General features: G+C 60.5%; 1 protein-coding gene across 5 annotated transcripts in view; it reads right to left on the bottom strand.

Moving 5' to 3' along the window:
* The window catches only part of PAX2 (paired box 2), an 82,416-nt gene extending 72,568 nt beyond the window's left edge, over positions 1–9,848 (bottom strand). For 2 of the 5 annotated variants that reach the window (XM_054728856.1, XM_054728855.1), the window contains exons 1-2: positions 3,924–3,966; positions 216–384 (exon numbers count right to left, since the gene is read on the bottom strand). In XM_054728856.1, the coding sequence (XP_054584831.1) occupies positions 216–384; positions 3,924–3,966 (212 nt within the window). Of the gene's footprint in view, positions 1–215; positions 385–3,923; positions 4,035–9,835 lie in introns of those variants that run through there. The other 3 variants (XM_054728858.1, XM_054728859.1, XM_054728857.1) reach the window with 3 other exon arrangements.
* Positions 9,849–14,000: the final 4,152 nt, after the last annotated feature.

The raw sequence follows: 14,000 nt of genomic DNA, 5'->3' as shown, positions 1-14,000 counted from the left end.
GGAGCTGGATGACCCTGCTCCACCCTCGCTCCTGGGGCTGCAGCCACCACCTGAGCGCCTTCTCCAAAAGGGGCAGCTCTCCAGATACCCCCAGTTGGGGCATTTCCCTCTCCCGCTGGCATCCTCAACTTTTAGCCAAGTCCCCGGGCTGGAGACCCAGGGCCGATGGGGGAAGGAGGCAGGGTGTCTCCCTGGGGCAGCTCCGAGGCCCTCACCTGCCCAGGATTTTGCTGACACAGCCGTGGCTGACCCGCAGCTGCCGGGAGATGTCGCAGGGCCGCACACCTTGGTGGGCTAGCTCCACGATGCGCTGCCTCACCACGTCGGGCAGGGGCCGGCCGTTCACAAACACCCCCCCAAGCTGGTTCACACCCCCGTGCCCTGCTGGGGAGAGACAAGAAAAAACACAACACCCCACATACAAGCAGGGACCGGCCATTAGTCAGGGTCCTCGGCCCAGGACTTGCGAAAGGAGTGGGCAGGGCAGAGGGGCATGTTCCGGGAGTCTCGGGAGAATGGGGGCCCCCCCGCAAGACCACGACGCGGGGGGCTGGGGATTGGGACCCGCGGGCTGGGAGAGATGCGGAGGTGCAGATGTTTGCTGGATGGAGGTCTGGGAAAGGACGGGCTCAGAGACCAGTGAGACACTAGGGAGAAAGCGAGCGAAGGGATGGAGATGCCGGGCAAGAGACAGGAGGGGAGAAGGGGAAACACAGCGGAGGGGGAGGTCATGCCGGCGGGAAAGAATGAGGAAGAAAGGAAGGGCCGGACAGAGGACGGAACCTGCGGGATCCCCGCCTGAGCCGCAGGCAAGATGGAGCGGTCGGTGTGTGCGGGGCGCTGTGCTTGGAGGCAGGTGCTTTGGGAGGTCCAAGTCCCGGTGACTCTCTACATGAGGGCTCTGAACACAGGGACACCCCTAAGTCCCTGGCACCCCCCTTTTGCTCTTTATCTTGTCCCTAGTATTTATTTTTAATCGGATTGGAGTTTTCCTACCTCTGTCTCTGTGTTTTTGTTTTCTGGTGTGTGTTTTTTTAATCGAGTTTTCCTTTCCTTTATATTTTCTATCCTCTCGTCTCCCTGCTGTCTAAAGTTCAAAGAAAGCCCGTGGAGGAGGGAAGGCTGAAGCAGCAGGGGCCGAGCTGGCCGCGCTCAGACAGGGCGGCAGCGGTGAGCGGCGTGTCCGGGAAGTGGCCCGGGAGAGCGCAGGCTGCTAGGCTCGGCCGCGGCCGCTGCGCCAGGCTCGGGGCCCGCCGCCTCGCCCTGGTGGCCCGGTACAGGTCGCCCCGGCGAGCGGAGGGCTCACGGAGCACCCTGCGCAGCCAGCCTGGGCCAGCTCGCCTCCTTCTGACCCCTCAGCCCTGGCAGCCCACCGGACACCGCGCGGCAGGGCGGCCGCTCGCCTGGTGAGGATCAGGGCGCTGACTCTCCGACCAAACTCCTGCTCGGGCTGCCCACCTCGGAGCCCAGGTGGTTCCGGATGCCAGGCCCGAGGGCGCTGACCGCCGGCTCCCCCGTCTCCCTGGCCTAACGCAGTCTAGAAACCCTGCGCCCTGAGCGATCCAGCCGCAGCCGCACGGCTGATCAATCCAAGCCCAGAGACTTCTACCGCCCGGCTGGGCCGGACCCTGCGGTCCACCTGCCGCCCCTGCCGGACCAGCCTCGGGCGACTTTCTTTCGGAGAAAGCGGGGACGTCTGCGCCCCGCTCCGTTCTTTCCCGGCCCCTTCTGGGGGGGCATCCAGAGCTCCGGCGCAAAGCCCCTGGGGAGAGGTCTCCGGTCGGGAGGCTGGGGGAGGCCGGGACCTCTTATTTTACCCTCTCGTCTCCGCTGGTCTCCCCACCTCTAGCCCCACTCCTCACCCCTCCCCGCCCTCCAAACCTCAACCATCAATAATTTAGGCCCCGGGAGAACTCGCGTTACCGGTCTGAAAAGGCGGCAGCTGCGGGCAGATTAAAGATGAATAATTCAGCCTTCCTGGGCTCTGGGCCCGGCCCCTCATCCCCAATCTACGGGGTGGGGATGGAAGGGGACCCGGCGGGAGTCCAGGTCCGGGGGTCGGAGCCGGCGCTGAGTCGGGCCTGGAATGCGCCACCGGCGCCGGCGCCGGCTCCGGCTGCGGCTGCTTGCGGGCCAGTCCGCCGCCCGCGCCGCCGCCGTCTCTCCCTTCCTTCGATCACCTTCAGATCGCCTGGCTCCCCTTCAGGTTTCAAAGTGCCCCCCCGCGGGCGGCCGGGATTCGGCGGGTCCCCTCGGAACGACCAGAGAGGAGAGCGGGAGCAGAGGCAGCGGCGGAGGCGGGCGGGCTGGGCGAAGCCCGGCTTCACTCCCTCAGGAAAGGAGCCTGGGTGTCTGGCTTGGCTCGCGGAGACCCGCCGCAGCTCAGGGCTCCTGGCTCGGGTTTCCTGTGCTTGGATATTATTTAGGAAAATGTACTTTATCCAAGGGGTATTTTTTAAAGCTCCCCCACCCCCCGCCCCCTGTAATGCTAAATGTGTGCTTAGAGGAAAAACTCAGCTCTTCCTCTGGGCTCTCTTATTCAAAACATCTATCAAGCTAGTTCTAAAAAAGTTTCCCTGTGAAAAAGTTACAAATCATCCTTAATTATTAACCTACAAGGAGATGTTTTTATTCAGGATCCATTTATCTTTTTTAAAAGCCTGAAAAAAATCTCTGAATTGTTTTCCGAGCTAAAGACACATGACATGAATTAAATTCAAATTTAATTAAAATCATTCCCTTTTCTTATTTTTTTTTTTTGTTGTTGTTGTTTCTTTGCTTCTTGCCTCTCTTTTGGGTCACACCCTTTCTGTCTTCTCTTTTATCCGCTTGCCCATGTTTTGATTTCGCTCTCCTTTCTCCTCCGCGTTGGCATTTGCCTTCCTTTTGTTCTTTCCCCCATATTTTCTCCCTCTTTGCCTACACCCTGGCCAGGTCACTGGCTGAACCGTCCTCTCCAGGGAGTGGGAGGTGGGCGAGGAGCCTCCAGAACCAGAAGCACAACCTTGCCCTGCCGGGTGCCTCGGGAAGGCTCCTCCACTCCGGCTCGGGCGGACTTCAATTTCTCTTTGGAACCCCGTCTTTGTTTTTGGAGCATCTCCCCGGGTGGGGCGGAGAAAGATGACCCCACACCCTGCCAGGCTCAGACCCCCCACTCAAGGAGAAGAGAAGGGGGAAAGAGAGAGGAGGGAGGCAGGAAAGAAAAGGAAGGAAGGATTTCAAACCAGCCGGTAAGGAGCCTTGGCTGGGCTGGCGGCTTGGAGATACTGGGAGCTGAGGGTCAGAAGGGGGCACCCCACCCCCATACTCTTCTGCCCGATTGTCCTGACACGGAGGCTGCTGATGCTCCAAGTCTCATCCTGGACAACCACATTGTGAGTTGGAGAAAGGTAGAGATGAGGAGAGGGAGCAGAGGGAGGCAAAGGGAGGAAGAGACAGAAGATGAGAGAAAACCACACAAACCCTGAAAACAGCCAGCCCATTAGTGCCCCAGCCCAGGGTAAGAGGGCGGCTAGGGAATTGGGGTTTCTGGTGTGGATGGGGTGTAGACCCACGACTTAACGAGGAGCAGGTGGAAGGAAGGGAGGAAGGGAGGGAGGAAGAAAGGAAGGAAGGAAGGAAGGGAGGAAAGGAAGGAAGGAAGGAAGGAAGGAAGGAAGGAAGGAAGGTGGTGGGCACTGGGGAAAGTAGGAAGGCAGGCAGAGGGAGAAGTATGGGTGACAGGAGGCAGAAGGAGAGAAACGGAAGGCTTTAGAAACACTGGGAAATGAGAGGGGAAGAACGAAAGGGGAGACTGGGAGAAGCCCGCGTGGCCTCCAGGATGGGACAGGAGCACCAGGGGCCAGGGCCGCGCCAGGACGGAACCAGGTTGGGACGGGGAGCCCCGAGCTGCGCTGGGACAGAAGCCGGGCGCCGGTACTCACGGTGCATCGCCGAGAAGGGGTCTGCTTTGCAGTGCATATCCATGGGGAGGCAGAGGAGCGGGAGGAGCGCGGCTGCCGCCGCCGTTTCGCCTCTCAAACTCCACTTCAGGACTTGAGGAGAAAAGGGAGGGATGGTTGGGGGTGGGGGTGAGCGGGCGCCCAGCTGCGGCGGGGCGCACGGGGGCGGGGGACGCCGCGCCGGTCTCCCCGCGGGGACTCCTCCCTGGCCGGCTGGAACTGGCAACCGCAGTGGCCGCAACTTCCCACCGTCGGGGCTCGGGGCTGGTGGGTCAGCAGAACGGCCCCGAGGCGGCGGGCCGGGCCGAGGGGATTTGGGGGCGCATGGCGCGCGCGGCCGCTGCGGCCAGGGCTGAAGCTGGGAGGGGGAGGCGGCTCGCTCAGCTCCCCTGGAACCCGGTCATCCGAGAGGCAGCAGTCGGAGAGGGCGAGGAGTTGGGGCGGCCTGAGGGCGCCGGGCGGGGAGTCGGGCCGCTCCAAGTGCCGGTGAGTTGGAGAAGTTGGCAGAGAAGTAGCAATCCTCGGGATGTCCGAGCGGGCGCCTTCGGGAGGGGAGAGCGCGAGCTGGGCCCCCGCCCCCGGAAAAGGCCGGCGCACGCCGAGGCGGCCGGAGGGCCGGGCGGGAGGGAAGGAGCCGGGTGGCGCCGGCAGCTCTGGGCTGGCCCCAGGTGGGTTGCGGCTGCGAGAAGACTCGGCCAGAGACTGGAGCCTGGGCTCCCGGTGTGTCTCTCTCTAAAAGCTGCAAAGTCCCCTCCAGACCCCCTCCCCCTCCCCGCGCTGGGAGATGGATGACTTGTCAGACAAAGGCAATAGATTCCACCACTCTGTGATTCGCTAGCGCCGGAGCCTCGAGCTTCGGCGAGGAGGGCCCCGCGCCTGTCACTCCGGTGCCGGCAAGGGGAGGGCAGGAGAGGGGGAAACGGGAGGAAGGAGGGAGCAGCGGGCGAAGGAAGACGGAGGGAGGGGAGCGGGCCAGGGGGAGGGGGAAGGGGAGCCCGGGATTAAAACTACGCCGAGAAACGAAACTCGCCGATAAGATGAACGTTAGATAAGGATAAAGAGCGGCCAGTGTAATGCATATTCAGGCACCGGCAGAGCCACGGAGCGCTCGGAAACCTGGCTGGAAGTCCCAACTCACCCAGCCCTGCCATCCGCCGGCCAGTGCCCGCGTGGGCCGCGCCGCCCCGAGCCGGGTCCGCATCCCTAATCTTCACCCCCCCCTACTCTCCGCTCCGAGTTCCCTTCCGTTCCTTCCTGGTTCTTCCTTCCTCCCTCTGGTCCTTCCCTTTCGCCTTTCCCTCCTGAGGGACCTCCCCACCCACGCACCCCCCAATTCTCATTCCGGGGCAAAGTGCCCGGCACTTAGTCCTCTCGCATCCCACGCGCGGCTGCGCGTAGGGCTTCCCTCGTCACCTTGCCCATGGGGTCTGGGCACCCAGAGCGCTCGGTTTAGAATCGAGGTGGACACCTAAGACAAGGACCCGCCTGCTTCAGCGGGACCCAACGGACCGTGGGAGAGCCGGGGACTCGGCTCCTGGAACCTGGGGTGACCCAGAAGGAGGGCTTGGGGCGGGAGGCAGTGCGGGGCTACTGGTCGCTGGCGGCAGAGAACGCAGGAGACCGAAGCTGGCTCTCCCCGGCTGCGGAGAAGAGGCTGCGAACACGGTTGAGCGCCGCCCGCTGCCAGGTCCGCGGATCCGGAGCTAGCGCTGGGGGCGCATCGCGCGCGGCCCGGCCGCTCCCGCCGGAGCCGCCGGCCCGGCCGCCGCAGCCCTCGTCCGCACTCGCTCCCTCGCTCGCTCGGGTCCGCTCGCTGGCACGCACCAGGCAGGAGAAGCCCTTTGTCTCCTAACTGGTTAAGTACAGAATATCCAGGAGATCTTTATGAAATATTTTCCCTCGTCTCATAAATCATCTTGGCACTTCAGCTGATGTTTTAACTCTCTCTCCCTCCTTCACTCCCTCCCCCCGCTTCCCTGGGTCTGTGAAAGGGCGGCTCGGGGAAGCCCGCGCTGCGCTCCAGCCTCCCGGACCCAGGGCTCCTCTGGCCCCTGCCTGCAGAACGGGCTGTCCCGCTGGCAGGCGGAGCCCAGGCGGCCGCTACCAGAGGGGCTACACTCACCCGTCTCAGCCACGAGGAAACGCCTACTGGGCCTCTTGCACCCACGTTTTGGGGGGCGCCCTTAATTCTCTCTCACGGGGTTAGGGCCAGGCGCAGCCTGACATGTTTCTGAGCCTCCACTCATTAGGGGACCGGGTCTGCTGGGATCCTAGTATTTACCCTACTTCCTAGATCCTCCTGAACCCGATCCCCTAAATCCACCTGTGAAGTAACTTCTGAGAGGAAAAACCCCTCTCCACCTGCCTCCTCCCTCGCAGCCCCCAACCCCACTTCCCTCCGGTGGCCGCCGAGCGGATTACCTAGGGCGGGAGGTTGAAGACGCAGGGTCCAGCCCTGAAGGTCAGTCTCTTCCTCTGGAGACCTGCAGATGGCGCTCTCGGGTTTGCTTTGGTCTCAAAACCCCACGAACACGCACTAACTTCGTGTGGGTGGTGAAAAAGGAAAACCAGAGTTCTTGCAGTCTAAAGGGAAAGGCCTGGAAGTACAGGCTCTTAGGTGGTGTTAGTTGGTACAGGCTGGGCTTTCTCAGGGAGGTAATTAACCCAGAATTGGGGTTTGGGGGGCATCGAGGAAAGGTCCTTATTGAAAGGAGCTCAGAACTCAGGGAACCCTTCTCTCCCATCTCCCTGTGTTGGTCCAGGAAGTTGTCTTTGAGAGGCTGAACTACTGGAGGAACAAGACTGCGGGCAGAACCACACATAGATTCAGGTTTTTCTAGAACCAACTGGATACATCCCTACGTTACACGTATGTTGAAGTGTGGGTGCAGACAACTGGCATTTGCAAGAGGCACTTTCACCTTTTGTTAAGAAGGGGACTTAGCGCACCAAGTATGCTGGAAGTTGTTCTCACACACATGTGCCCCCTAAGAAGTGAAGACCTTTCCATGATAGTCCAATTCCCAGGCAGCCCCTGAGATTCCAGAGTCCCACCCACCTCACCTCAGCCCCTTCTGGGACCATTTCTCCGTCCAGCACTACACTAGTTGGTCAGCCTCCCGCAGGCCAAGCCCTGGCAGCTTCCTCCTTAGCTCCAGCCCTTCCAGGGTCTAGAAAGTCAGAGCCCTGCTCCCTAGTGAGTTTAGCCAAGGCTCTGCCTTCTCCTCGCTCTCCGGGCTGAAGGGCTGGCCTCTCCCGCTGATGCTCCCTTTCCTGTCCTTCCCTTTCTTCTTCTACAGAGCCTAGTAGAGAAAAAAAAAAAACAAGAAAGGGAAGAAGAAAGAAGAGGAAAGAGAAAAGGAAAGGGAAAGAAAGAAAACAACCCAACCCCAAACACAACCGGGGCTCCGACCTGTCAGGGTTGGTTGCTTTTCCCGTCTGCCTCTAAATGAACCTTTTCTCTCTGGTGTTTTCAAAGCGGCCCATCCACCCCCCAACCTAGGGGCATTTACACTTCAAACAAGGCGCCCGCCTCCCTGCGGAAATTTAAAGGCAAATAAACTTTTGGGGAGTTGCTCTGATACCCATCTCGGGATTTGCTTCATTAGCCGCCTCTGTGCATCTGATCTGCCCAATAAATCTTCCTTGTGGATCTCCATTCCTCTGCCTTCTCCACTCCCTTCCCTGCCAGGCTTGCCTGGCGCCCAGAGCCCCCACCCTTGCTGCCTTCCTCCAGCAAAGCTGCCCGAGTCTCGGGTTGTCTGGTGCCTGCTCTGCTAGGGTGTAGGTGACAGGAGACAGTAGTCCCCTCGAGCTCCTTTCTCCGCCCTACTATGTACAAACACACAGACCCCCAAGCCAAACCCGCCGCCCAACTAGCACCCCAACTCCCAACTGGGTTTCTGGGCAGATTGTGCATGAAGGGACGGGCTCATGGAAACCCTGTCTGTTGCCCCAGTTGCACCGATTCTTTGGAGATCCTTCTGCTCACTTTCCAGTTTCCCAGTCCCTGGCCCAGGGCTTTCCAGCCGGGTGAGGAAAAGCAGAGGTGTGGCTGCCTCCCCTCCGCAGGATGGGCCCTGAACCGTGTGGCCCAGGCACCCCACCTCCAGAAGTTTGGGAAGGCGGCTTGGTCCGGGGGGGGGGGGGGGGGACTGGGGGTGCGGGAGCCCCCCAGAGGTGCCCCAGCCTGCTGGCCTGGGCCTGCCTTCCTCCTTCCACTCCTGAGGCCTCCTGGGGAGTAGCGAGGGGAGCCAGGGCCCGGCCTCTCAGGGAGGGGATTAGAAATTCCGAAATTAAATGTATCTCCCTAGGAAATGCTTCCCACAGCGAGGACCAAATTAAATGCATTAAAGTTCAGGGGGGAACGAAGCTGTTTGGAACCGATGGGGGGAAAACTAGTCCGAAGGGAAGAGAAGCAGAGAGGGGGAGGGAAGATAAAAGGGTAGTGCAGAGCAGCGGCTCCGCAGCTGAGCTCCTTTCCTGAATGATTCCCAGTTTTGGAAGTCATCACCTCCACAAAAAAGAAAAGAAAAAAAGTTCGTCTAACAACCCAAGTCCCCGGCGGCCCGCGGCCCACTCGCCCCACGGGTCCCGGCGCACCCCGGGGCGCACACTTGGGAGATCAGATTCCAGGCAGTGGGCGCACGCATCCGGCCCCCTCTCCTGCTCGGCCTGACCAGCCCCTGCCCGGCCCTTTCCCCTCCTCCTCCCCATTCTCTCCCCACCCCTCCCCCTTCCTAGCCCTCTGGTCACGTTGGAGGATTTTTTTTTTTTTTTTTGGAAGAGCTTCTGGTACAATATGGAGCACCCTGGGCTGCAATTTCACACTCCACGGCACATTCCCCCTAAAGCTACTTTTTTTTTTTCATCTAAGACCCCCTAATTTCTGCTTCCTCGCTCCCTCCCTTGCTCCCTCCCTCCCTCCTGCTCTCACTTTTCTTTTCCTGCTTTTGTTCCCGATATTTGGGCTCCCTGCGTGAAGCCCGGGGGGGCCAGAGGACCGGCCGCCCCGCCCTCTCGGTCTGTTGGTCCTGTGGCGGCTGGCGCACGTGCTGCGCCTTTATCCTCCCCGACCCTCCCCCTTTAACCGGCTCCTTCTTCCTAGAGGTCCTAGCGACCTGCCCGGCCCTTCTCAGCCCCTTTGAAGGGAAACGACAATGCAAGCCACTTGGCCACCAAAGCCGCCTGTTAGTGGCACGGGCCTGCCAGGTGGCTGCCGCTGGTGGGCCACCGGACTGGGGAGCAGAAAAAAATAGTCAAGACAGGTCTAAACTAGGAGTGGAGGCTTCTGCCCAACAGAGAACAAGCTGGGGGGGCGGGGGATTTGCACAGTGAGGCCCTGGTCAAACCTGGACACAGTCTGTCCCTTCACACACACCCACACCCAGACACCCCTGGACCTCTGAACTGCTAAAGGGACCACTCACCCCAGAGCCCATGGGAAGGAGCAGCAGCCACCGCCTGCACAGTCCTTTTGCCCCTCTGGGCCTCAGTCTTTTTGCCTGTGAAATAGGGATAAGGACACCTGTCTTGCCTACTCTATGGATCTAGCTGACAGGAACGCATTTAAAAAGCCAAACATTTCCATAGTAGATGAAGGAAGAAGTGCCTGGCTCTCCGAACCCTTAGCCTTGCACGAAGAGGGAAGGGAGGGACCTGGGCATTTTGGCAAGGCAGGGGATGGCATTTTCCAGACAACTTCTATCCTGTAAAGGTAACCAGAAGATCCCTCACTGTCTCCCTTCCTGGGTTCCTCCCTTTCAGGATGTTTTCCTGTCCAATAACCACACCACACCCCGTACATGTTTCCCACCCTGCTCTCTCTCTCTCTCTCTCTCTCTCTCTCTCTCTCTCTCTCTCTCTCTCTCTCTCTCCTGCCATTCCTCCATGACCACTTCTTCCTGCACGCCTGCCCCACTGCACTAGCGCAGCTGCTGGAGGATCAGTTCAACACCCCCACCCCCACCTCCGCCCCAACAGCCGGGTTAATTGTGGCCTCTGGCGCGGTCCCCTTTGGGCCAATCTGCCAAAACCGTCGGGAGGAGCTGGCCCATTGGCGGAAATTTGGGGAAGGAAATCCCGTCCAGTCCGGTTCCAAACAAAGAAAGTTGGTCCTCCCAGGACCTGCAGTCAACCTGCCAAAGCCAGGGCGAAGATGAGATGGTTGAGAGGGTGCGGGGAGGCCTGGCCAAGGGGAGGCGTGGAAGGGGGAGAGGGGCGCGGAAGAAAAGGACGCGAACGAGGTGCTGGGGGCATGGAGAAGGCACCTGTCTCTGGAAGGCCTGCAGAAGCTAATGTGGGAAAAGTCGAGGTTCCCGCCCGGCCAAGTACCCCTTCCCAAGGTTCCTCCCCAAGCCGGGGTGAGAGCGTCCAAGTGAGGCCGAGTGTCGGTGCCCAAGTAATGATTAACCCTCTTCTCAGCCAGGCCCTGAGCCCTCAGCCTAACCCGGCTGTGCTGTGGGGAGACAGACAGTGCCGGCGGGACCCCACAAGTCCACGTTGAGAAGTAAGGGGGCCGGCGGTAGCAAGGGGCAGCCGAAAGGAAACTCAGTGCTAAGCAGGGGGAGCGCAACTCCAGAGGCCGAGCTGATCAGAGGAAGCGGAACAGCCACGGCCCGAGTGCGAGGAAAGGAAGGGGCCACAGGCGGGCCGAGGAGCAGTTGGAGAGGGGCGGGAGAAGCCGGGCGGGCTGAGTTGTCCCGGAGTTGAGAGCAAGCACCAAATCTACTCTCGGATCCATCCGCGGCGCCCGCCCTCCCTTCCTCCTCTGCCAGCAGCGGTGCGGGCGTGAGGAGCAGGCGGAGAACGCGCCAGAGCCGGGAGCGGGTAAGGAAGGGGAGACCCGCCTACGGCCCCGGGAAGCGAAGGGCAGGGCCGCCCGGGCGGGTAGGGGCTGCTGGGCGTCGCGAAGGGGCTGCAGACAAAGGACCGGAGCGGAGGGGTGAGGGAGAACCGGGGGAGAGAGGGGCTGGTGAGACAGGGAGGGAACCGAGGAAAAGAGGGCTCTCCCCGGGGGACCGGCCGAGGTTAGTCTGCTCCTGCAGCCTCCGCCCACTCGAGCTGGAGCCCAGGTCCGGGGGGCTCACTCCTGCTTGGGTTCGGGCCGGTGGGTCTGTGGCCTGGGGTCGGGGCAGGAAGTGTTGCTGGGGTTGGTGTGTGTGTGTGTGTGTGAGTGTGAGAGAGAGAGAGAGAGAGAGAGAGAGAGAGAGAGAGAGAGAGAGAGAGAGAACGCAAAAGCGCGCGCCGCGTTAGGCAGGCGGGAGGCTGGGGAAAGTCCTTCGCTGTAGGCTCAGACCCCTGCCCCAGCGGCTGCAGCCTCGGCCCTCCACCCTTTGCGGGGCAGAGCCGTCCCCCTCCCCCCCCCCCAACTTGAAACAAAAGGGCTGAACCGAATCTCTCAGGAGTCAGGGCACTGGCCCTTTCTGGGAAAAGTGCTTTGGTTTGAGACGGTAAGGGTTATCCGCATCCAGGAATATATAACTTTTCGGTCACTGTTCCTGGGGGGAAAAAAGATGCAAAGTAAATCTCAGACAGAATAATGCCCGGGTCCTAGCAGTTCAATCCGCCACGGTTGGCCGTCTGGCCGGGCGAGGAGGTGTAGACCCGCGGCTAACGAATGTATGGAAGAACCTGACTAATGTCGGGAGGAAGCCTCTTTCAATTTCCAAATCAGTTAAGAATTCCTTGTGTCTCCTTGGTGAGGGGATCGTGAGAGTGTGTGTTTGGGTGTTGTAAGGGTGTGTAAAAAGTGTGTGTCAGGGGGGTGGAGAGGGGTGTCTAGGCAGACAGCTGTGTCCCAGGCGGGGCTGAGTTAGGAGCTCAGGACCCATATCCAGCACCTCCCCCTCCTCCCTCTGCCCCGGGCTGCGCGGCTGCTCCGAGGCCAAGGCCTCGCAGCCTCATCCAGAGGGGCCGCCAATCAATCCTGCAGGTCAACACAGCAATTAATAACGGGGTGAGGAGGCCTGGCGAAAGAGGGCGGGGAGGCGTCAGGCTGCGTCTCCCCCAGGCTCTGAGAGCCCGGCGGCGGGACCAGGGAGTGGGAGGGGTCTCGGAGGGCAGCGCGAACCCTGGGAACTCACTGCGGGCCAGGAAGTGGGCGCAGGGCTCCGGGAGAGAGAGGCAGGGGGCCGTGACAGGGAGCCTGAGCGCCAGCTGGGACAGGCCAAAGGAGCAAAAGGAAGGACAAGAAGTAAAGGTCTTGTGTTTATGGTTCTGGGGGTTTGGGTGGTCTGACCATAGTTGATCTAGATGCTGTTTCTCTCCCCGACTCCTTGCCCTCCCCCCTTTTCTGATGGTTTTCGCTGCTCTGGAACAGGCTCCGCGACACTAAATAAAACCCGCATCCTTCGCAAACCCGGCTACGGCGGTTGCGCCAGGGCGTCTGCGGCAGCAAGCGCTCGCACGCGTGTGTCATTGTCATTTTGAAAGAGCTGGATGGAGCCGAAAGGGACGCGGGGGCCGTCAGGGTGACGCGAGGCCCCCCTCCTCCCCCGGGCAGCTGTGCCCCAGCCAGACTTGTGTGTGAAAGAGGTGAGGGCAGAGGAGAGGGAGGGGGCAGTGAACAGAGAAAGAGAGAAGGCGGCTCGCAGGGCGGACGACTCCAGAGTTCGGCGGGGCCTCATCAGTGGGGACAGCGGCTTCCTTCTCTGCTCAGGCCCAGCTCCACAGCTCCTCCCCACCGTCCCCAAACCGCGACTGGCGGGAAGGCGATCCTCCCACCCTTAAAAGCGGGGGAAAGAGCGAAGGGGAAGGGAGTGCAATGCGCAGCTAGTCTTCCTGGCCGCTCTGTCCGGCAAGGCGGGAGAGCCGCTACTGGGTAAGCGCCCTGGTCCCCTCTGGAGTGTCCCGAGCGCCAGGAAACTTGAGATGAGGGCCCTGACCAGCGGTCAAGGATGCCCCCCCCCCGCTTTCCCACCGCTCTGGCTTCTGGAGGCGCTGTAGAGAAGCTCCGTCTTCGGGGAGTGGGAAGCAGGTCCAGGCACCCCAGGCCTGCAAGGTGGGGAGAGCTGCCTTTCAAAGGGGAAAATGGAAAAGTGGGAGTGTCAGACGACTGAGCAGACCGGACAGGGCGAGAAGGAGGAATAGGGGCAGGGGACAAGACAGATCCAGATAGAGTGAGGGCGAGAGAAGCCCTGTGCAGTAGAGGAAGAGAGGGGGAGAGAGGTTCCCAGAAAGGCCCAGCCATTAGATCTGTCCTTGGGCTGCATATTTATACGGTCGAGGGGGTGCACAGATGGGATCTCAATTGAATTCCATCTTCAACACCATCAGAGATTGATTTTGTACTCGCTTTTAATTTTGCCATAATTAATTAGATCATTACAACTGTTTGCTATTGATCTCCCTACTTAAACCTCTGGTGCAGAGGGGTGGCCCAGGGCCCTAAAAGCCCAGGAGGCCACAGTTGACACTCCTGGGGGCCCAGGTTCCATTCCCAAGGGGGACTGGAAACAACTCAGGGACTGTGGGCCAAGAATCTAGAGGAAGGGGGATGCTGAGGGTGGGAACTGCATTATCAGCCGAAAGAACAGAACCTGAGTTGGGGCGGGGGTGTGAGGGGAAGAAGAAGATTTGAGGAAAGGGAGGGGTGAGGCTAGAGTTAGTCTTTGACCTCCGGGGAATTGTTTGGAAAACTCTTGGAAACCTGATCCAACCTCCTCCTCTGCCCGCCTCCAATCTAAAACTAAACTTGGGTCCCTAGCGTCTCACCCTGAACTACACCAGTGCCCCGAGTGGGCAGACAGAGCTGAGTTGTCAGGAGAGGGAGAGGAAGGGAAAAAGAGAGAGAGAGAAGCCCTCCACAACCTTCACTTTTTGGGTAAGCAGCTTCACATTCTCCCTACCTGGGTCCCCTGGGGCCCGCCATCTTTCCCCTAGTCCCAGGCCTCCCTTGAATTTTTTATTTGGGGGGAGGGCAGAGCCTTCTCTCCACACGTGTTAGGCACACACACCAGTGCTTACACTTTGGCTCCTACTCAGATACTCAAAACCTTCACACACGTGCACACTGACATGCACACAGCAAGTCCCCATCCGCTAGCACGCAGGCACACG

Source organism: Eptesicus fuscus, chromosome 17, assembly GCF_027574615.1.
Source record: "Eptesicus fuscus isolate TK198812 chromosome 17, DD_ASM_mEF_20220401, whole genome shotgun sequence".
NCBI classification, from domain to species: Eukaryota; Metazoa; Chordata; class Mammalia; order Chiroptera; family Vespertilionidae; genus Eptesicus; species Eptesicus fuscus.
This window is presented reverse-complemented; position numbering and strand designations above follow the sequence as displayed.